At 35.9% G+C, this 23051-nt stretch overlaps 2 protein-coding genes across 2 annotated transcripts in view; one reads left to right on the forward strand and one right to left on the reverse strand.

The window, feature by feature from the left end:
* LOC127564051 (TRPM8 channel-associated factor 2-like) overlaps positions 1-23051 on the reverse strand; it is a 134419-nt gene that overhangs the window by 68882 nt on the left and 42486 nt on the right. The gene's annotated exons all lie outside the window — the stretch shown is intronic.
* Positions 261-1196, forward strand: LOC127564052 (olfactory receptor-like protein OLF3). Its single transcript, XM_052000306.1, has one exon. The coding sequence runs from the start codon at positions 261-263 to the stop codon at positions 1194-1196; it is 936 nt and encodes a 311-aa protein (XP_051856266.1).

Raw genomic sequence — 23051 nt, forward strand, 5'->3', positions numbered from 1 at the left:
CCCTTAAAATTTATGAGTTTCAGTTTTTCTCAACATTAAAGTGGAAATAATAGTTGCTTTATCTTTCTTGTGAAAATGATATTATAAAGGGAATTAATCTCATACTACCCAAACTGGGTTTTTTAAGTAGAAATATATAAATGCTGTCTTTCTTCTGAGATATGTGAGTAGGTTTTATTGATAATTTACAAGAAAATATCTTTCCTTCCAGAATCAAAGCATCAGCACTTCATTATATCGCCTTGTAGAACTACCTTCACATGGCCCAAAACAACCAGACAAGGGTGAATGAATTCATCCTCTTAGGGCTATCTAATGACTTGAAGACTGAGATTTACCTCTTTGTCCTCTTCTTGGTCATGTACTTGGTAACTATGGCGGGAAACTTCCTTATCATCTATCTGATCAGGTTAGACAGCCGACTCCACACCCCTATGTATTTCTTCCTTAGCATCCTGTCCTTTGTGGATATTTGCTATATGAACAGCACTGTCCCACAAATGCTTATTCATTTTCTGTCTTCAAAGAAGTCCATCCCATTCTATAGCTGTGTATTTCAGCTCTTTATCTCCCTGGCACTGGGTGGGACTGAGTTCTTTCTACTGGGAGCAATGGCATATGACCGCTATGTGGCAGTGTGCTTTCCCCTACACTACACCGTCATCATGCATGGAGGGCTGTGCATGGCTCTGGCTGCTGCTTGTTGGGCTGCTGGTTTCTTAAACTCACTCATGGAGACAATCATTACTTTTCGACTTCCCCTGTGCAAGGATGTTATCAATCACTTTGCTTGTGAGACACTAGCAGTGCTGCGTTTGGCCTGTGTGGACATTTCCTTCAACAAGATCATGGTGACCTTCTCAGGCTCTGTGGTCATCATGTTACCCTGCTCCTTGGTCCTGTTCTCCTATGCCCAGATTGTTAGAGCCATTCTGCGCATCCGTTCTACGCAGGGACGTCGCAAAGCCTTTGGGACCTGTGCCTCCCATCTCACTGTGGTCTCCCTTTGCTTTGGGGCCACCATTTTCACCTACATGCGGCCCCGGGCTACCTCCTCAGCAGAACATGAAAAGATGATTGCTTTATTCTATACTACCGTGGCCCCTATGTTGAACCCTATGATCTACAGCCTGAGGAATAAGGAAGTGATGGGTGCTCTGAGAAGAGCCCTGGGAAGATTCTCTGAAGAAACATGAAAATTCCAAGATTTTCCCATTGCTCTCCCCACCAGTTACAAGAAAGTGAAGATCAGGAAATATGTAAAAGGACAGTATTTTCTCATCATAGGATTGTACCTGTAGTGGTCAGTGTCTCCCGAGGTTTATTCTTCAGTTTAGAAGGAAGGAGAGTCAATGTCTTATGGGTTGTTGTGGCAGTCTTTGACTACCAAAATTGACATAGGATAGGAAGTGGGGGTGAATTTTATGTGCCCTGCAGGCACATAATTAATTTCATTTCTATCTATCCCTAGGAGATAGTTCAAAATAGCTAATTTTGTGGGTCTTTGTTAAGGGCTATAAGTTTTCAAAAAGCTGCCTCTCCTCTGTAGATGCCACCTGTTTATATCAATTTTTGATGCTTTCATAACCTGTATTTTCTTTCCTCATTTGATTTACCATTTAACTTTTTGCATCTTCATGTCTGTAATATCAGAGATCTAAACCAAACAGAATAATAGGGTGTGGGGTCACCATTATTTTTCCCTAGGACATTGAAATTTAAAGGGTAGAAACATTTTTATCACCCTTCCACTTTATTGTTGGGGGATAGTAGGGAAAGTTTTCCTCTTCATGGATGATGTCTAATGTTTACACTAAGTCCTTCTGTGGACTCATGTTTTGGGATAAAACAATGTTTGTCTTTTGCAAACATTGCTTTTTGGTCATTCAATTGCCTTATCTTAGCTTATATTTGTGAATTTTTTTTTAACTTGTATAATCCAGTGGTATTGGATTGGGTCACAAAATCAGAGAATCTCTGAATAGGAGGACCTTGAGAATCCAAATATTCCATCCCATACCATTTTGTTGTTATTAGTGTGCAGTTATTTTTCAGTTGTGTCCAACTCTTCATGAATTCATTTAGGGTTTTCTTAGCAAAGACACCGAAATAAGTTGCCATTTCCTTTTGCAGCTTATTTTATAGATGAAGAAACCGAGGCAAAAAAGGTTATGTGCTTTGCCCAGGGTTACATATCTAGCAGTGTCTGAGGCCAGATTTGAATATAGGAAAGTGAGTCAGCCTGATTCCAGACTCATCACTCCATTTACTATGCCATCTAGCTATCTTTAAAGACTTCCATTTCCTTCAACTTATTTTCGTGTCTCATAATCTCATGGTTTTTCATCATTTTGGTTTTCCTTCTCTGGCTGCTCTGTAATTATCTGTTTCTTTCCAAAATGTGGCACTTAGGTACTGAACATAAATCTCTAGATGTTGTCTGAACTGAGCAGAAGACAACGTAGCTTTCATCTTCCTTTGTTTTGGATATTCTTGTTCTAGTAATACAATTCAATATTCTTTTTTTTTTTTTGGCTGCCCTTTCTGATTGTTGACTCATATTGAGTATATAGTTCACTAAAACCCAGGGTCTTTTGCAAACATTGCTTTTTAGTCATTCAATTGCCTTTCTTAGCTTATATTTGTGAAATTTTATTTTTTTAAACTTGTATAAGAATTTATATTTATTCCCATTATGTTGTTAAAATCAAGTCAAAGTCTTAGCCTGCCAAGATCTCTTGTGATCTTGACTCTTGTCATCCAACAAGGTGTTCTCCTTCCCTTTATATCATCTACAGATTTAGTAAGCATGCCATCAATAAAAATGTTATATAGTCAGGTCCAAGCAAAGATCTCTGCTAATTCCGTTCCTATGTATGTCAATTTCATTTCTATCTCTAGGAAATATTTCAAAATAATTTATTTTGTAGGCCTTTGCTAAGAGCTATAAGTTTGCAACAAGCTGCTCTCTTCTGTAGATGCTACCTGTGGTTGTTAATTTTCAATACTTTCATAACATGTATTTTCTTTCCCTATTTGATTTACCAGTCAACTTTTTGCATCAGAAAATGCAAAAAGTTTGTAATAGCAAAGATCTAAAACCAACAGAACTAATAGGGTGAGATGGTCATTATTTTTCCATAGGGCACTGAAATTTAGAAGGTATAAACAGTAAAAAAATGTTTAAAGTTATAAAACTTTACAATTTGTTACAATTTCATTTTCACATAATTTTCTTTCTCCTAGAAATGTTGAAACTAGTTATCTAGAATATTTTTTAATTAGAAAACTAGATGGAATAATTGCTTTGGGCACAAAAAATTGCTATTTACCACCCTAGAAACCAATTAGTTGGGCCAGAAACTGACCTTTCCTTACAAAACTTTTTACATTTGCTTCCTCATTGAGTGACTGTGTTGAAGAAGTGATGTCCTATCCATTAATGAAAAGGAGTCAACACAAGTTCAACTAAACTGTCTGTGACAAGTTTGAGGTAAATTCTTCAAAATACTATCACTCACACTCCTCTCTAATTTCTCCTGTTGATCCTCCTGCCATGCCCTAAAGATCACCATGTCTGAAGTTTCAGAGACCTCTTTGGTTGTATCCTTCCTTTGCCTCTCCTATCCCTATTTCTATAATCCTTATATGCTCTTGTTAAAGTTAAAGCTGTGGGCTTTTTGAATCAGCAAAAACAAAAACAAATCCAAGATAAAGGCTTAGGACTTATGTATTACTGGCTTTTGTGATATTTTACTGAAATTATGTCCCCTGATTCTAAATTTTCTATCTCCTAATACTTACCATAAGAGATGACTCTCCAATGGACACATCCAAACATAATCTCTTTCCTAAACCCTGTTACTGACATATGATGCTGCTGATGCTGCTGATGACAGCCAATATTTGTACTGTACATAGCTCTCATTTGGAGTCTGCTAGATGATTCCTAGATACTTCAACATTTCAAAGTCAAAATAATAAAAATGAAACTCATCATCTCCTACCCACACCAAAATTCCATATTGCTTATGTGAAAAATTTCTCTTTAAAATACCACAACTCTGTTTATTAGCAAGGTGATTAACTTGGAAATCATCCTTGACTCTTCTCCCTTCTTTACCTCCTTCTGCACCTCCCCCGGCCTATCTCATATCCAATAAGGGAATAATTCTTCTCAGTTCTCCTTCTACAATATCTTGCTCACTCATTCCAGGGTCTTTATGCACAAGGTCATTACCCTCAGGTAATCAGGTTCTTATCTCTCAACAGGACTATTGTAAAGCCTATTTAAAAAAAAATTCTTCTTCCCTTGTCTAATCAATTCTCCATATAGCTAATAAAATAATCACCTTGAATTTGAACATACTACTCCCCTACTCAAAAATTTTCAGCAACTCCTCTTAGATCAAATACAAATTATTCCAACTGACATTTAAAGTCTTCCATGGTCTAGCTTCAACTCAGCTTTCCAGCCTTATTTCATATGTCCATATATTATACGTAAATAAGTCTGTGTATATATGTGTATGTGTATATCTCTACATATATGTACATGTATATAGAGAGAGAGAAAGAGAGAAAAATATGTATGTATATCTATCCATCCATCCAAATATATATCTATAAACTAGCTGATGCCATTCCATCTTTTGTCTTTGTGCATTTGATTATTTAGAATTGACATTAAAATCTTTATTTCTGATTTTAATATCTATGTTTTTTATTCAGGACTCAGATGAAGTACCAAATATCCCATTAAGTTTCCTTTCATTTCCCTAATTAGTGCTCTCTCCTTTTTTTTTTTTTTTTTTCAAGTTACCTTGTTTTAATACCCCACAGGAATAATGTGAGGCTTGAGGGAAGAGAGCTTTTTTGTTTTTGTCTTTGGATGTTCAGTGCCTCACAATTATACACAATTTTGCCTCAATTCAATCCAATTCACACACTAGTCAAGGCATCACCAATGATATCATTGGACTGCTTTCAAAACTGGGAGTAAGAGCAATAGACTCATATAATACTATGCAAATTATACACAAATGCCCATTGTATGTTGTATACTTTCTGAAACTGTGAGGAGTAACAATAATTGATTATACAGGTTTTACCCTCATGAAGGTTAGAATCTGAGAGAACAGAAGTGATAGTATGCTAATAACTATAATACTAATATAGAATATAAGGGCATAAGAAAGATATGAACTGATAGAAGGCAATATACATAAATAACTTATGATGGGCATCAATGATAAATCATATAGAGAATCAGTATTCAATTAATCATGTGTTACTTATTGATGACACAATTTCAATTCCAGGTCTTTTTCTCTAGCATACTACAGACAAATAACCTTCCCTTACTATATTGTTGGCTCAGGGAAAGGGAATGTTTGCATATGCAATACCTAATTACAAATATAAATCTGCTTTACTTCCCTTTTCCCCAATACAATACATAATACATAATAAATGTTAAATAAATTAGTCATGATAAACATTACTTATTTTAAACAAAGATTTGGAGTGAGATGAGATTTCACAAACTAGTCGATTCCTTTTATTTTATAGCAGAGGACATTATAATCTGAGAAATTGAGGGACTTGTCATGTAAGCGACAGTCTCAGAAATACAATTTGAAGTCAGGTTCTCTCTCCAGTTCTTTTTCATTGTACCACATTGCTTCCTATGATAATTGAAGTTATTAAAAATGATTTTAAATGATAAAAGCTATCACCCCTTCAACATTTGTTTAGAGAATCACAATTACTTTTAGCTTCCAGGCCTTAAGTTAGATTTTCATTGCTAAATGTTATTCCCAGCTACAAAAAAGGCAGCAATTGCCATGAAATAGTCATCTTGTCTGAACTGACCAAATATACTCTCTCATAAGAAAACATCCCCTCCATTTGGGCGCTTAGGCATTTTTCTCAATAAGAATCAAGGAGAATTAAATAACTGAGTTGACTATTTTTCATAGTGTAATGTTATTCTGTATGGTAAGACCTTTCTCATTAAACACATCTTCAATTGAAGAGAAATCAGTTTCATTACAAACTACATTTTTGCCATACAATTATGCTATGAAATAAACAAGACTGCTTAGAATAAAAGAGCTACCACTAGGAGGCAATAGAAAGTTAAAATTTATGATCAATTTTGAGTCCACTGCTGTTTCCAATATATTATAACCCATAGTTATAATATAATAGTATAATGAAATATTTCTAAGAACCAGAACTATTCAACAGTGGACTGGATTGATAGTAAGCTTTCCATCACAAGACATACTCAAACATGTTAGCCACAGAGCTTAGCATCAAGGAAAATCGAGGGAAGGTACTGAAGTTCAATGGCACATTGCAACAAGATGTATACATCTCATTATAATTGAATTTGCTCATGTTGAATAATTTGGACTTCATGCCCTCTGCCCCCAACTGCACATGGTGCCAGAGAGCCTAGTGCCTAGGAAAGCATAAGGAAGATTTTAGTGATGGAATTATTTATCAGTCAGGGAGATGGAAGACCCATTATACTTCCCATAGTAAGATCACATCTGAATTACAATGTTCAGTTCTGGTAATTACATCATAAGAAGAGCAATGTGTGTGTGTGTATGTGTGTGTGTGTATCAGTTATATCTAGAGAGCAGTGTTAAAGGGAACTTGAAAAGATGGGGAAATACTGTGTAGGTAGATTTCATTCTATGTCTATATGTCTTACATATCTACTAAAGAATCTACTTTTTATATTTTTTATCATATAAAGAAATTATATCTCAATTCTCAAGTGATGCCAAAAAAGTAGAATTTAGGGAAGAAGAGAAACCATTAGACCTGGAATTAGAACGGACCTAAATTCAAATTCAATCTCAACTACTTTCTAGCAATTTCCCTCAGTTTTTTTTCATATATAAAATGAGGGTAATAATAGTACCAACCTCCTAGGGTTGCTATGAAGATCTAAAGAGTTAACGACTATTAAGAGATTACTAAATAATAAATGCTAACATCTACATAATGCTTTAAGGTTTTCAAAGCCCATTAGAGATATTAACTCATTTGTTTCTCAAATCAACCTTAGGAGGTTAGTATTATTAACATGTCCATTTTACAGATGGAGAAACTGAAGCAAACAGAAATTAAGCTAAAACAATATCTGAGAATAGGATTTGGAATTTTGAATCACAGTTTAGATTACAGAAATGATGGATTCTTGGCAAAGGATGGAATGCATCTAATAGGCTAATAAAAATTCTTGAGAGGCAATAAGGCTTTAAAACAAACAAAAAAACTTCCTAGATAAAATCCATAAATATTGGGGATAGTATCAGGTACATCAAACACTTACCAGATAACTCTGAGGGAAGGTCCTGTGGCTCCAAAATAGAATTAGAGATATGTAGCAAGACTTTGTTATGTTGTCATGCCTTTGACAGTCTGATGAAGATTATGGACTCTTTCTCAGAATCATAGTTGTAAGTGACTAAAAGAAAATACATAGTATTACAAAGAATACCAATTATATAGAAATATAATTATGAAAAGATTTTTAAAAAATAACTCAAATCCATAGATCCCTCCCACATTGAGAACCCCTAATTTGGAAGCCTTCAGAATCTCACATTACACAAGGAATCCTAAGTGTCTTAGGCTCATTTGGTCATAGATTTAGAGCTAGACTTTAAAGTTCATCTAGTCTAATACTTTGATTTTCCAACTGAGAAAACACCAGCCAAGATATGCAGAGTAACTTTTCCAAGGTAAAATACTCAATGACATTGTCAGAATTTGAACTCAACTCCACTGACCACATATAGCAAATTTCCCTCTATAATATGGTTATAGGGTTCACAGAACTGGTAAATATCATGAGGTGGAATTTGAATGAAGATTTTCCTGACTCTGAGTCTAGAACCCTGTTCACCGCGCCATGTTGTCTGTGCTCTAGACTGATGAACAGACCATTCATTTTGCTTTGTGGTTATAATCACCACTAGGGCATAATCACAATTTTTCATTACTTGTCAGTTCAGATTGTTTCCCATCATCTTATGGGGTCTTTAAATTCGCTACAATCCATCAAACTCATTAAAACGAATGAACAAACAAAATCTTGCCGCCTTATGTCTTTCAGGTGTGTTCAGAGTCAAGACTTTCCCCAGTAAAAGACCGGATGCCCTGTGCTCCATTGCCATCATCCTCTGAAATCTCTGCTTTAAACAGCAGAGAGCAGCAGAGGGCTTCAATCGAAACAAACAGCCCTGTAAGCAAACTGATCAACAGTTTTTTTGGAGGAGAAAGCACGGAGAAGCGGAGGGGGGAGCCAGGCAGTAGAAAAGGGGGCTGTAGATGGAAATGTAGTCAGAGTGCGACAGTTAGTGTGCTCCTCGGATGAAGCAGACAGGAAGGAAATGATAAGGAAACTGCTCGCTTCTGCTATGTCCACTGCACTGCACTAAACTCTAGGACCTTGTGGGGAATAGATGAGGTGAAAAACTTACAGGAATGTATGAATTCTTTTTCTGTATTTTATTATTTCTGTGTCTACCCTATGACCTGTATAATATGTGCAGGTTCATATCTACTTGAGCCTTGGCCAGCTAGAAACATATTTATTTAACCTGAACTGATGACATTTATTGGTATTTGACATTTATCAATATTTAGTCTATTAGCTGGACCACTGTCTGCTTGATTAAGCCTGAAGGCCTGACTTTCTGTTTCCTAGAAATCAGGAGATTTCAGGAAAACAGAAACCTTCCATTCCCATCTCCCCGAATAGCAACAACCAATTAGATGCTTCCCCCTCCCCTTCTCAATGCTCTCTTACTTGTGATGTAATTTCTTGTATAAAAGCTATATATCTTTACTACTTCTTTAGCCCTCCTACCGCGAGCTTTCTTTTTCTTATCTTGCGATGGGATGGCTCATTCTCCGGAGGTTTTCAATAAACAACTTTTCTGCCTTCTACTGAGTGATCTCTGAGTAGTCATTTTGGTCAAGGGTCTTCTACATCCCTCACAACCTCAAGACATAAATTTACTAAGTGACCGTCCTCTACTTAAGAAAGCTTATAGTCAGTCAATAAGTTACATCCCTACCATATTCCAAAGGCACTGTGCTGAGGGGTAGGAGTATAGTGACAGAGACAGAGACACAGAGAGACAGAGACAGAGAGACAGAGACTCACACACACACAGACAGACAGAAAGAAAAGGAGGGAGAGAAGGAGAGGGAGAAGGAGAAGGAAAGGAAAAGGAGGGGAGAAGGAGAAAAAGGGAAGGGGAGAGTGACAGAGATGGAAATAGACAGAGATAGAGAGATAAAGAGACAGAGACACAAACACAAAGACAGAGAAAGAAAAAGGACAAAAGAAAAGGAAAAAAAGAAAAAGAAAAAATAATAGTCCCTGATCTCAAAGAGATTACTATTCACTGGAATAGGGGTGATGAACAGAAAATATAACCAAGCATTATAGATTTTGAGATGAAAGGATCTTAGTCGCCATCTAATCCAATCCTCTCATTGAAACGAAACCTTTAAAAGTGTAACTGGCCCAGTCACTTAGGTTATGTGGATGTTGTTCTTTGAGCTTGAAGAGGAACAAGTGACATCACTACTCCTGGGTCAAAGTACAATGTATCAGACTGTGGCTGATTAGACCAATACAAGCTCAAGCTGGGTAGGCTTTACCACAGGTCAGGTGCAAATAGTCCTGGTGACCATTTGGGAGGGAGATGTCTCTAATTTGTTCATCTCACTTTTTTTTTTTTTTTTTGAGCTACTCTTATTCTGTTTTGCTCACAGAACAAAGCAAATTCTTTGATGTGGGATTTGAACCCTGGTACTTTGCGTCCAAATTCATGGCTCTTTCTACTCCACAATTCTTCTTCATAAATAGATAAATGCAAAGAAACAAATAAGGAGAAAACATTAACATATTGGGAAATCAAATTATAAAGTATTCACCAGAGAAAGCTTCCTAAGGGTAGAGATGCCATTTTAAATTTATAGCTGAAAGGAACTAACTCAGTGTCTGGATAAACTCCTTTATATTACACATGAGGAAACTGAGGTCTTCAGATAGCAAGTGACTTACCCAAGATCATCTGGATAGTAAGAAGCAGAACCAGCAATCAAATCCAGTGTTTTGCTCATCCAGCTATGGTGCCCTTTCCATAGCACTACTCTGTGCTACCTCCTCCTATAACTAGAATCTAAGACAGCTATATCCTTCTTTAATCAACATAACAGAATATTGGCATTTCAGGCACTCAGAGAATTCAAATGTGAATTGACTATGACCTAGTACTTGCCAAAAGTCTGTAGCTACTTGAAAGAGACAGAGCAAAACACATATTAACTCTGCATTCCTCTAGGTTTCTAAACTCTAAGATCTATCCCTGTATTAAGTTAGCTATGTACCTCTGCTGTATTATCTTAGCTCCCCACAGAAATGCTTATCCCAAGTTAAGATTTAAAGCTATGCCCTCAGCTTTGAAGGTTGATTTAAGAAACCTATATTTGACTAACATTCCTGGATCTTTTTTTTTTTTTCCAAAACCACAATTGAAGATACTGTTTGATGTTATCTAATATAAAGGTCCCTTATATAAAGATCCACATGATGCATTCCTCTTAGAATTCCATGCCAGGGGGAAAAATAGTTTCTCTTCAATTGAACTTTTATGTTTCATCTTATTTATTTTTTTCAATGAACCAAACCACTCACTCTCTCCTTCCTCAACCCTCCCCATCTGCAAAAGAAAGAAAACCCATGTAACAAATATTTTATGTCCAATTAAAAAAAAATCAGATAGTGCAAACTACATAAACTATTCTATTTCCTTTTTTGTCTATTTCCCAATAATCTTGATAATTCTTTTGTCTTTTAAACTCTTGGCTTTTTCCTTTGGTTAAAAGCAATAAAACCATATCCATGAACTTGACTAGGTTGTATCTGAAAATGCTTGAGAATTAGATTTACTTTAATTGCATTGCATCATGATAATTAAGTGCTAAGGAATGGCATTTTCTAAAAACAGTCCATCATTTACAAGTAAATGAACTGGAAGAACACTTTAATACCATAATATCCCAATGGTTAGAATATGGAACCTGGAGTCTGGAACACCTGAATTCAACTCTAGCTTCAAATACTTATTATTTGTGTGACCCTGGGCAAGTCACTTAACCCTATTTGCCTCATTTTCCTCATCTGTGAAATGAGCTGGAGAAGGAAATAGAAAACCATTCTATTATCTTGCCAAGAAAACCCCAAGAGGGGGCATGAAGACTTAGATACTACTGAAAACAACTAAACAATATTAAAAAGGTAATTATTAAGTCTAAGGTAATTCTGAACCCAAACTAATATTGATTAAATATCTGACATATGTAATGTGCCCCCAAAAGTGGTATCCTACTATGAAAAATTGTATAGTCTCTGGGCTCAACGAGTTTATATTCTAGTGATAGTGTTGATAAAATTTGCCTATTTGCTTACAGGTAAGTAAATTAGGATTCTATATGTCTCTTGCCCTTGAGTTATAAATGAGAAAATTTTAAACGTTGACAAAAGAAGTATGGGACTCTTGTTAGTTTTTGTAATAACAATGAAATGTAAACTGGCAGAAATGCTGTCGACGGTCCTTTGAAGTTATATCAAGCAAGTCTAATCCTTCTTCCATATAACAGCTTTTCATATTGGGAAAGATCTAGGAAAAACAAAGTATGATCTGACTTCAAACAAACAAACAAAACAATTTTCTCTGGAGTTTGTGAAGAAGGAAGAAAAAAGCTGGAATTTTCTCCTAGCCCGTCTAACTGAAAAAAAAAACAGAGAGAAAAGGAAGTGTTATCTGAACAGAAGCAGACCTAATTTTTTCATATTAAAAATAATATTAGAGAGAACTTTACCATATGAATATTAAAGTGATTACTTGTATTATGTAACTTGTAAATAGCCTGCCTGTATATAATCTTTGCTTTCCATTATAAAGTATTTATGATGCACTCATAAAGATCAGCCTGAATGTTGCTAATGAGACATTTTACTATGAGAAGTACAAGAATATGGGAGAATCATTGCCAAAGCCATAAGTAGCAGAGAACATTCCAAACAGCGTCTGCCTATGATGGTACTGAACAAAGAGCTAGTGATACTAAGAAACTGGGGGCAGGGTGGCGTGCTTTGTTGGGAGAGCTGTGATTTAGTGTAGCTTTAGAAATATAAGACAGACAGTCAGTTCTGCCTTGCCCCTTCCAATCTTGCTAAATAAAAACATGGGTGTAATTTGTATAATTTTACTGCTAGCCATCAAAAATTTAGGACCATAGACTCAGAATGTATTCCAATGTACTCCTTTTATATATAAAGGAACTTTTAGGCCCAAAGGGATTAAGTGACTCATCCAAATTCATGCAACATTTTAGCATTGGATTTTGCCTTTGAACTCAGGTCCTCTGACCCCCAAATTGTTTTTTTTTTCTATTATATCATATTGCCTAGGTGGCAGTAGCTGAAAAGAATTTATTCACCCTAATCTAAATAGCAAGTAGGATTGAAAGATTTACCACTAAGAGAGAAATAAAAAAAACACATTACATATATCATATACAATGTATGTATATATATATATACATATTATATGTATAAAATGCATTTGCATGTTGTCTCTCCTATTAGATCATAAGTTTCTTGAGAGCAGGAACTGTCTTTTGCCTCTTTTTGTTACCCCAGCACTTAGCACAATGTTTAGCACTAAATAATCAGTTAAGAAAATTTATTGATTGATGGAAATTGAATTATTAAAAACTGCATTTTGGTTGTGAGCATTCTACTAGTTAGGAATTCATTCAATTATATTGTTGTTTGATTCATATATCCTCATCTTCTCTCTAGGAATAGTATAAAGTAGTGTGTCAAAAGCTTAAAGGGTATCAGTTACAGAATCTAAAAGCTGAAAGGAACCTCCGGTGTCATCTGGTTCAATCCATACCTGAACTCTAATATAGCATCTTCAATTAGGGGTATCTAGCTTCAAGATCTATACTGATAGTCTATTTGTCTCAACCCAAGACAGTTCTTTCCATCCTGGAATAGCTTTTGTCATTAAGAAATTTTTTTTTACTTTAATCTGAAATTATTCTCCAACTTCCATACATTTAGTTTAATTCAATTAGTGTTTAATAGGTATCTATGATATGTACTAGGAACTGGAGAGATAACAAGAAAAAAAAGAAAAGTCTCTAGTTTTAAGGAGCAAAAAATTTTGAGTTCAAATCCTGCTCTTCCAGACCTAGGAGAATAAATCATTTTCCATGTGACAGTTCTTCAGATTCTCAAAGATAGTCAATCACGTGCCACTAGGTAGTCTCTTCTCCAGGTAAAATGCTTTTTCTTCTACTGATATTTACATGGCATAAGCTCCAAGCTGTTCCATATCCTTGGAACCGTTCTTTGATTGAGATTATTAAAGTCCTTCCTATAATGTGACACACAGATTTGAACACAATATTACAGAGGTAGTCTTACCAGATACTATTACTCCTTTGTTTCAAAGAGGGCCAACAACATCACAGATGATTGTATGTGAATTAGATTTAAGTGAGGCAGAGTTGATAAACTCTCACATTTGACACTTATGTTCTCTTTACTAGGACAATTATAAAAGTCTGGACTCTTATATTCCCTCTACCCCAAGTGAATACTGCTTAGGCTGATCATAACAGAAGAGATAAGGTCTTATTTGGTCTTTTATAGCAATACTTACCAGGGTATGACTTTACAATTATCTTGCTATTCTATTGGAAAGGAAAACCCAACCAAAAAAATGAAGCTTAGGACTGTTAGAATAAAGGAACTGAGCCTGACTAGGAATAGAGATTTCCAAATCACATTTAGAACAGGTCCCAGAATTCTACGATAACATCCCCAAGTTCCATCTTCATTTTCACCTATCTCCTCAAGAAATGGAGATTATCATTTACAATGCTTGTGCAGCAAATGGGTTTACCTTAAATTTATAAAGTAAAATCCAGTCTCTCTTTTTGAAACATATTTTGAAATCATGACTGCCAGGGATACAGAAATGTATAAGATACCATTTCCGGTTTAAAAGTCTAAAAATTTAATTCGAGAAATGGAACATAGACATAACAAAACCTCAGAACACATGATATCATCCTAAAGTACTAAAGGCATGTGGACAATAATATTGCAGTTCAAGGGAAGGAAGTGCAAGGGAAATAGTGGGGAAGGCTTGCTAAATGATTTGAGAAAAGCTGACCTTGAAAGATATAAAGGAATTAGACAAGCAGGGAGAAGGTGGAAAAATATCTTAAACAGAAGGCAGGAATGTACACAATAAACATACTGCTTTGGCTGGAACCGAATTATTTTTCTTGTTGAGAAGTTTTGTGAGATAAAACTGAAAGAGAGGTTAGGTCCAGATTGTGGAGGGTTTGAATGCTTGACTAAGGGAGGTTAGATTTTACCCTGAGAGTTTTAGAGGCTGCTCAATGTTAACATAAAGCAGTATTTCTGAAAGATTTCCCTGCCAATTGTGTGTGGGATTGTTTGGAAAAGAGAGAAAAGAGTTGTAAAATAAAAATGGCTTTAATTTGGCTTGACTTAACAGCAATAGAAAATAAGGAATAGGCAAGGTCAAATGACAATACAATGGAAGAATATGTAGAACTCGGTGATGTGACATGTGACATAGGAGATAAGAGAAGAGACTAAAGATGGCTGATTTTTGTGGCTAGAGAAGCATTTAGAGACTAGAGAAGGAATTAGAAATAGTTGGGCCAACTTCATTTTACAGATGATGAAATGCAGTCCTAAGCAATAGAAATAGGACTGCTTGAATTGCAAGCTTCTTTTTTTTTTTTTTTTTTTTTTTTTTGGAGAACATAACTCATTTCCCACCTGCAGGAAAGGCTTCTGAATCCTACCATTTTCTTTTAGCACTTTCTTCCTCTTGAAATCATCACTCTGTCTATGCTTTGTTTTCACTTATCTGTGACCAGTATATCACGTCCCTTTTCAGAAATATAAAATGTTGACATTTATCAGTTTGGAACAGTTTAGGAATTATTTCATCTTCGTATCCTCAGTGGCTCATAGAACACCTTCCTCAGAATAGGCATTCATATTCATATAAAGAAGCTCATAGAGGGAGTTGATACCTATTCTAATTTTATAACTTCCCCCATCTCATTTGGTATTTCTAGATCAGTCTCAGGTTGACATACTTGTGAAAATTTTCTTATCTTATTATGGAATTTCTACCCAAGTCAATTCCACAGTACCTTCCATCCTGATTTTTCATGTTTCTGATCTGTGATTGTTTTAATCTCATTCTTTACTAATAATGCACATAATGTTTCCCTTTCTTTACTCTTCACCACCATTTTCAATAAGCTTTATAGTTAAGAAGCACAAGAATCTGTTAGTTAACCTCTGTTCATTTAATCATTGAGACACTAATACTAAGGCCAGGCTTTCCAGTTCACCCTTTTCATTATGTACAGTATGCTTCTTGAACAGGTCTTGAAACATTTACACATTCTGACCATATTATTACGATCCCTTCCTTCCCCATCTTAGATCTTGCATTGGATGACCTGGATGCTCTCAGTGATGCCTTCATGGAATTTTAACAATGCTTTTGTTGATGTGTACTTTACATGTTCTTTGTACCATGGTTTTCCAGGAATATGTAGTTAAAAACAAAACAAAATTTTATGGCTATCTGGAAGTTGGTCTGACAAGAATGTTTCAACGGGAATCTATGCTTCTTCTATAATTTCCCCACTGCTTAATACACCTAAAACCATCCTCCCTAGTACCACCCCTTAGCAACACAGGGACAACCCAAGGCAGCAAAGGGAGCCACTTAAAGGAAGTACTTTATGGGCAGCTAGATCAGCAATAGAGATAGAGTGCCAGACTTAAGAGTCTGGAAGACCTGAATTTAAATCTGACCTTAGACATTAGCTGTGTGACCCTGGGCAAGTCACTTAACCCTATTTGCCTCAGTTACCTCATCTGTAAAATGAGCTGGAGAAGGAAATGGCAAACCAATCCAGTACCTTTGTCAAGAACATGTGAGTTGGACATGACCAAAAATAATTGAATGACAACAGAAATACCAATGACACAAGTAGAGAATATAATGGGAAGAGTATTAAACTAGGAAAACATGAGTTTGAAACCTGCCTTGAACTTACTAACTATAAAACTCATCTTCCCCATATAATATAGATAACACTCACAGTAACTATCTCATGGTGCTATAAAACTCAAATGAGCTAATATAAATAAAATACTATTATTATTATTATTATTATTATTATTATCTCTGAGAATATTACCACAACAGCTGGCATTTATAAAATGTTTTGGGGAAACTAGCTGGGACAATGAATAGAGCACCCATCTTTTTAAACTGCGGGTCACGATCCCATATGGAGTCTTTTAGCTGAATGTGGGGCTGTGAAATTATGACTTATCATCAGTAAATGTTTGAATTGCATACCTATTTTATATATTTATATACCTGGGGGAAAAGTGGTTCTTGAGTGGAAAAAGTTCAAGAAGTCCTGTTCTAGAACTCTATTTCTCCATCCTCACAAAAAAAAAAAAATAAAGCTATCTGGAATCATAAGATCATCAATTTAGAATTGAAAGGGTTCTTAGATCTAATGCAAATGCATCAACAAACATTTATTAAGTTACAAACATGTTCTAGTCACTTCTTGGCACTGTCCTTGAAAGGCAATAGTAATAAAGTTCTTGCTTTCCAGGAGATAGATTATATACATGCATACATATATCTAAACATACAGACACACACACACATACACACTATATATATATATATATATATATATATATATACACACACATATATACATACATATACAAATACATATCTGAGAAATATGTACCTATATTGTCATATGCAAAATAGTTACAAGGTCATTGAAGGGGTGGCAATAGCAAGATCAGAAAAAGTTTCACTTAAAGAGATGATGTTTGAGCTGAGCTTTCAAGGAAACTAGGGATTCTAAGAGATAGAGACCAGGAAGGATTTAATTGAAGCCATAGAATAGTCAATGCTAAGGCATGGACATGAGAGATTGATGGTTGTGTTTGAGAATTGGTAAGTACAAGTTGCCTGGAATATAGAGTATATAATGGGGAATAATGTGCAACAAATCTGAAAAATCAGGTTGGAGCCAAGTACATAGTTTGTGCTTCACAAATGATTGTTGCATAAATGAGTTAATATATCAACAAATAAATAAGTGGTAAGTGCAGACCTAGCAATTTCTGATTCCTATTGAGCTTTTTGCTACCACCACTTGACTTTGTCTATCCTGGCGAATCTTATCAATTGATGTTATTTTGTCTAGTTTTGAGGTGAGATCATGACTCATAAAGGAGATTCCAGGCAAACTTGAAAATCAGTCTCAAAAATCAGCTTTTAAAGATAAATCTAGTTGGATAGGAGTAAGGCAGGTCTGGGTCAAAAAGGTGGGAATATAGCCATTTGATAACTTTGCATTTTAAGAAAGTAGGTCCCACTGTATCTAACTTTTAGCGCCTAATGGCACTGGAAAGTAAGGGGACCACTCTCTGTACTTGGGGGGATACCCTCTGAGGGTCTGGAACCACATGCAGAGAACCTAAATATCTCTATCATTCCTTAGATCATCAGAAAACCTAGGAGGAGGAGTAAAATGTAATCTACCTAATCCTGAGGCAGTAGAGGACAGAGTATTCTGTTATAAATATAAGAAATTTTGCTAAGTGTTTTTACAAATATCTCTCGTTATCCTGACAACATCCTTAATTATCTCTATTTTATAGATAAAACAAATTGACTCACATAGAGGTTCTAACTTTCCTAGTCACACCTCTATTAGTTTTTGAGGTTAAATTTGAACTTAGGTCTTCCTGACTCCAGTCCTGTCATCTGACTGATTTTTTTCTCTTCTGTTTCTCATATGTAGTCTAAGGGTTTCATCTGCCATAATCAACTTTAAAAAAAAAAAAAAAAAGGCCAGGTTCTAGAAGCCCAGCTCTATGTTCAAACTCCCTACTGGAAAGCTTAAGTTCATTTTCTGAAATCCAGGATATTCTTGGACTACACACCCACAAAAGAACTCCATACTAGGGCAACTATGCACACACACACTGAATGTTATGCAATAAATGGAAGGGCCCTTACCCCATTTCCTGGGTTCTGTCTAATGTACGCTGGTAATTGCCTCTTTACAACCTTCCAGTAAACAGGCCAAGGAAACATTTCTGAATTTATTCAGACTTCCAGGGCAGTCTGACTTTGGACTCTTCCCTCCACCAAGCTTTGAGTTTCAGCATTATGACTCACTCATCAAAGCAGCAGGGATCAGAGATCAATCCTCCACCCCCAATCACTAAGGGAAAAAAACACAATCTGCAATACCTACACCAAGCAAGAAACCATCTGCTTCCCCCTTCTCCCACTCCCTAAATATAACATGCATTAAATCCTTATCCATCTCTTCCTGCGACCTTTTTCTGCTTAGCTCCTGCAAATTTCATAGGCTGAAAAAATTCTCTGGTTCAGTCTTTATCAAGGAAGGTATTATGAAGATGCCAATTCCACAGTACCTTTTGAAGTGAAATGGTCAGGAATACTAGGTCAAAAAACTGGAAATGCACAAAATGTCCTATACCTTGTCAAGTGGGCCATGCATGGGCCAATGACTCCATATATTTTTCATATTCATTCCATTGGTCTTTTAAGTCCTTAATTTCTCTAATAGTGTCATGCCATGAAGTGGGAAAACTAGTTTGCACAGTTTTCATGTGACTTTTTGCCCTTAATACCAAGGGCCTACCTGCTTTTCCAAAACTGTGAGAACATTGTTGCAGGATAATCACAAGGGCTGAACCTCCCTGGCCTTAGGGTTTGGAAACTTAGTGATGGTAGAAATTGTCAGTTGTACAAAAGTTATAATTTGCTATTACAAATGGCTACTGTGCAAGAGGATTATGTATCACTAGTTTGACTATTTGTAAGATTTCTAGAAAGAACCCTCTGAACTAAAGATTTGAGAGTCACATTTTCCATAAATTAGCAAAATTTAAAATAATGGATAAGACTGCTGAATCCAAGTTATTGGAGGAAAGGCAACATGAGTGATTTCCTAAGGGCTAAATCATGCTTGACTAAGCTATGAATCTTTCCAAAAAATAAGTGTACAAATAGACAAAGAGAAGTATATGGATTTAATAGATTTAGAAACACTTCTTAATTATTAAAACTGTCTAAAAGTGTAATGTGCTGCTTCTGGAAATAATGTTCTCCCTCTCATTGGAAGGGGATTTGTGAATAAATATAGGGCTGAATGAAACTCCAGAGACCATCTATTCTAAGTTACTTATTATATAGTTGAGAGTAGCTTGTTGAGGAAACTGAATCCCAAGGAGGGATTATACAGGTAGTAAGCATTAGAGATGGAATTTAAACCTTGGTTCTCAGACCCCAAAGCCAGGATATTTTACTCTGTTCCATCCAAATGGTATTAGTATGTTATAATGAAGAATCCTTTTCAGATATAGTCCCTTCCAATTCTATAATTCTAAATAGATTTTGAGAATCCTGTGATCAATTTCCAAAACTAGTGCACTTCAGTTATTCAGTGCATTATCATGGATCTCAAACATGGAAATAGCTTAGGAATAGAAAATTAAGCATAGGCAGAAGACAGAACATTTCTGAGTAAATATGAAAGTATGAAGTCACATGTTAATTAGGAGGGAAAAGTGACATTCTTTTAACCTCTTTAAAAGAATCTTCATTTCTGAAAAAGATTCAGACTGGTCTAAATATAAAACATGGTTTGTAGATAGAATGTGATATTTCAAGTCATGGTAACAAGATCATAGAATTCTAGCTCTAGGGCTAGAAGGAATCTTAGGGACCAACTACTTTAACCTCTACTTTTATAATTAGGGAGCTGAAGCCTAGAGGGAAACTGAGTCAGCCAAGGTCACATGGACACCAACTAATTAAAATTTAAATCAGAACTCTCTGGCTCCTATGAACACTTTTCACAGTAACTTATTTTCCCATCGTACTATTAATAAGGATGCTGAAAATAATGCTGGAAAAAAAATTGACAGAGGTGGCATATAATAGTGGATAGAAAATTAGCTTTGAAACCAACATCAAGGTTCAGTTCCTGTCTCTGATGTATTTATTGGCTGTTTCACTTGGGTTAGTTACTTAAACTTTCAGAGCCCCTAGGCAACTGAGACAGTAAATTGTAGAAAAGGTGCCAATCTACAGTAGCACAGGGAATTCCCATCCTAGGTGTTCCCTATGTCAATAAAATCAGATCGAGTGCCCATGCTTATCGTGAAACAATGCCATTTATCCTAGAAATTTGGTTCTGGTCACCATCCCTAATGAAGATCATTACAGAGCTACAATATGTTCAAAGAAGGGCAAAGAAATTGCTGGAGGGGATGGAGTCCTGTCTTCAGGACAGGTTGAAAAGATTAGGACCCTTCATTTGGCAAGTCCAAGCTACAAAGGACCATAAAATCATAGAGATAGAGGTAGAAGAGACCTTATATATTGTTCAGTCTACATGTTATTGTTATCATGTCCTGTACCTGCTGATGAGCTTCTGTTCTTTAAAAACAGAGTTAGGAGTAAGTTTGGCTAATGGAATTCATGTAGGCATTTAAGGGAGGTGTCTGGGAATTGAACTTTGTTTATTTTTATTCTTCCCATCCTGGGACACATCATATTTGCTCTTTGGAGGAATATAAACCATGACCCTTGGCATTCAAGAACTGACCCCTCCTCATTCCTTCTCTCATCTGACCATGTACATGTAATACAATAAAGGCAAAATGGGAGGAACTCCTACATTGCAATTGTAGGGAATTTCCACTACCTCTTCCCTAGTTGGAAATGGAATTCTGCTTGCAATCACCCAAGCTCTCAATATTCTAATCACCAGGAATGGCCACTTTGACAAGGAGGTAACCTGGTAGGTGGAAATAATAGCATGGAATCTAGAGTCAGAAGGGCTGGGTTTACAACTAATATCTTTTGCTTACTACCTATGTGACCAAGTCAGTGAACTTTCCCAGACCTCTGTTTTGACATCTGAAAAATAGGGGATTTGAGCTTTATGACCTTTGAGTTTCTTTCCAGTTTTCTTGATCTGTGATAAAGAATAAGTTTTATTCCCCCGACTTTCCTAAATAACATGATTAAATGCAGCTTCCTCCTGACCAACTGAAGAAATATTTATACAATCAGACTTCCAGTTCACTCATTTAGTTCCCCAAGACCCTGGCACAGGTATTTTCAATGAATCCTCCCATGTGATACATGATGTTTGCTTCCTCCTTCCTCTTCTGTCTACATTCTCTGCAGTACCTCACTCGTCCTACTAAATCAACACATTTCCTTTATATTTGAGGAAACTGAGGTCCAAAGACATTAAATAACTGGTTTGAGGTAAACAAAACTGGAGGCAGATTCTCTTTATGTCTAGGTGGAAACATTAAAAAAATGTTTTTTAAAATGTGTATGAAGTAATAAATATTATTATTATTATTATTTTAATTATAACTTTTTATTGACAGAACCCATGCCTGGATAATTTTTTACAACATTATCCCTTGCACTCACTTCTGTTCTCTCTCCTCCTCTCTCCCTCAACCCGCTCCCCCAGATGGCAAGCAATCCTTTACATGTTAAATATGTCACAGTACATCCTAGATACAATATATGCACGCTGAACCGAAGTTCTCTTGTTGCACAGGAAGAATTGGATTCAAAAGGTAAAAATAACCCGGGAAGAAAAACAAAAATGCAAACAGTTTACATTCATTTCCTAGTGTTCTTTCTTTGGGTGTAGCTGCTTCTGTCTATCATTGATCAATTGAAACTGAATTAGCTCTCTTTATCGAAGAGATCCACTTCCATCAGAATACATCCTCATATAGTATTGTTGTTGAATGATCTCCTGGTTCTGTTCATTTCACTTAGCATCAGTTCATGTAAGTCTTTCCAAGTCTCTCTGTATTCATCCTGCTGGTCATTTCTTACAGAACAATAATATTCCATACCATTCAAATACCACAATTTACCCAGCCATTCTCCAATTGATGGGCATCCATTCATTTTCCAGTTTCTAGCCACTACAAACAGGGCTGCCACAAACATTTTGGCACATACAGGTCCCTTTCCCCTCTTTAATATCTCTTTGGGGTATAAGCCCAATAGTAGCACTGCTTCATCATAGGGTATGCGCAGTTTGATCACTTTTGGGGCATACTTCCAGATTGCTCTCCAGAATGGTTGGATTCGTTCACAACTCCACCAACAATGCATCAGTGTCCCAATTTTGCCCCATATCCTCCAACAATCAGGATTATTTTTTCCTGTCACCTTAGCCAACCTGACAGGTGTGTAGTGGTATCTCAGAGTTGTCTTAATTTGCATTTCTCTGATTAATAGTGATTTGGAGCACTCTTTCATATAAGTGGAAATAATTTCAATTTCATGATCTGAAAATTGTCTGTTCATATCCTTTGACCATTTATCAATTGGAGAATGGCTTGCTTTCTTATAAATTAGAGTCAATTCTCTATATGTTTTAGAAATGAGGCCTTTATCAGAACCTTTAATTGTGAAAATGTTTTCCCAGTTTGTTGCTTCCCTTCTAATCTTATTTGCATTAGTTTTGTATGTACAAAGGCTTTAATTTGATATAGTAAAATTTTTCTATTTTGTGATCAATAATGATCTCTAGTTCATCTTTGGTAACAAATTGCTTCCTCCTCCACAAATCTGAGAGGTAAACTATCCTATGTTTCTCTAATTTATTTATAATCTCGTTCTTTATGCCTAAATCACGGACCCATTTTGATCTTATCTTGGTGTATGGTGTTAAGTGTGGGTCCATGCCTAATTTCTGCCAAACTAATTTCCAGTTTTCCCAGAAGTTTTTGTCAAATA

The sequence above is a fragment of the Antechinus flavipes genome, chromosome 5 (genome assembly GCF_016432865.1).
Source record: "Antechinus flavipes isolate AdamAnt ecotype Samford, QLD, Australia chromosome 5, AdamAnt_v2, whole genome shotgun sequence".
NCBI lineage: Eukaryota > Metazoa > Chordata > Mammalia > Dasyuromorphia > Dasyuridae > Antechinus > Antechinus flavipes.

Coding starts and splice junctions, on each gene's coding strand:
- LOC127564052 (XM_052000306.1), top strand. CDS start 261: ATGGCCCAAAACAACCAGACAAGGGTGAATGAATTCATCCTCTTAGGG.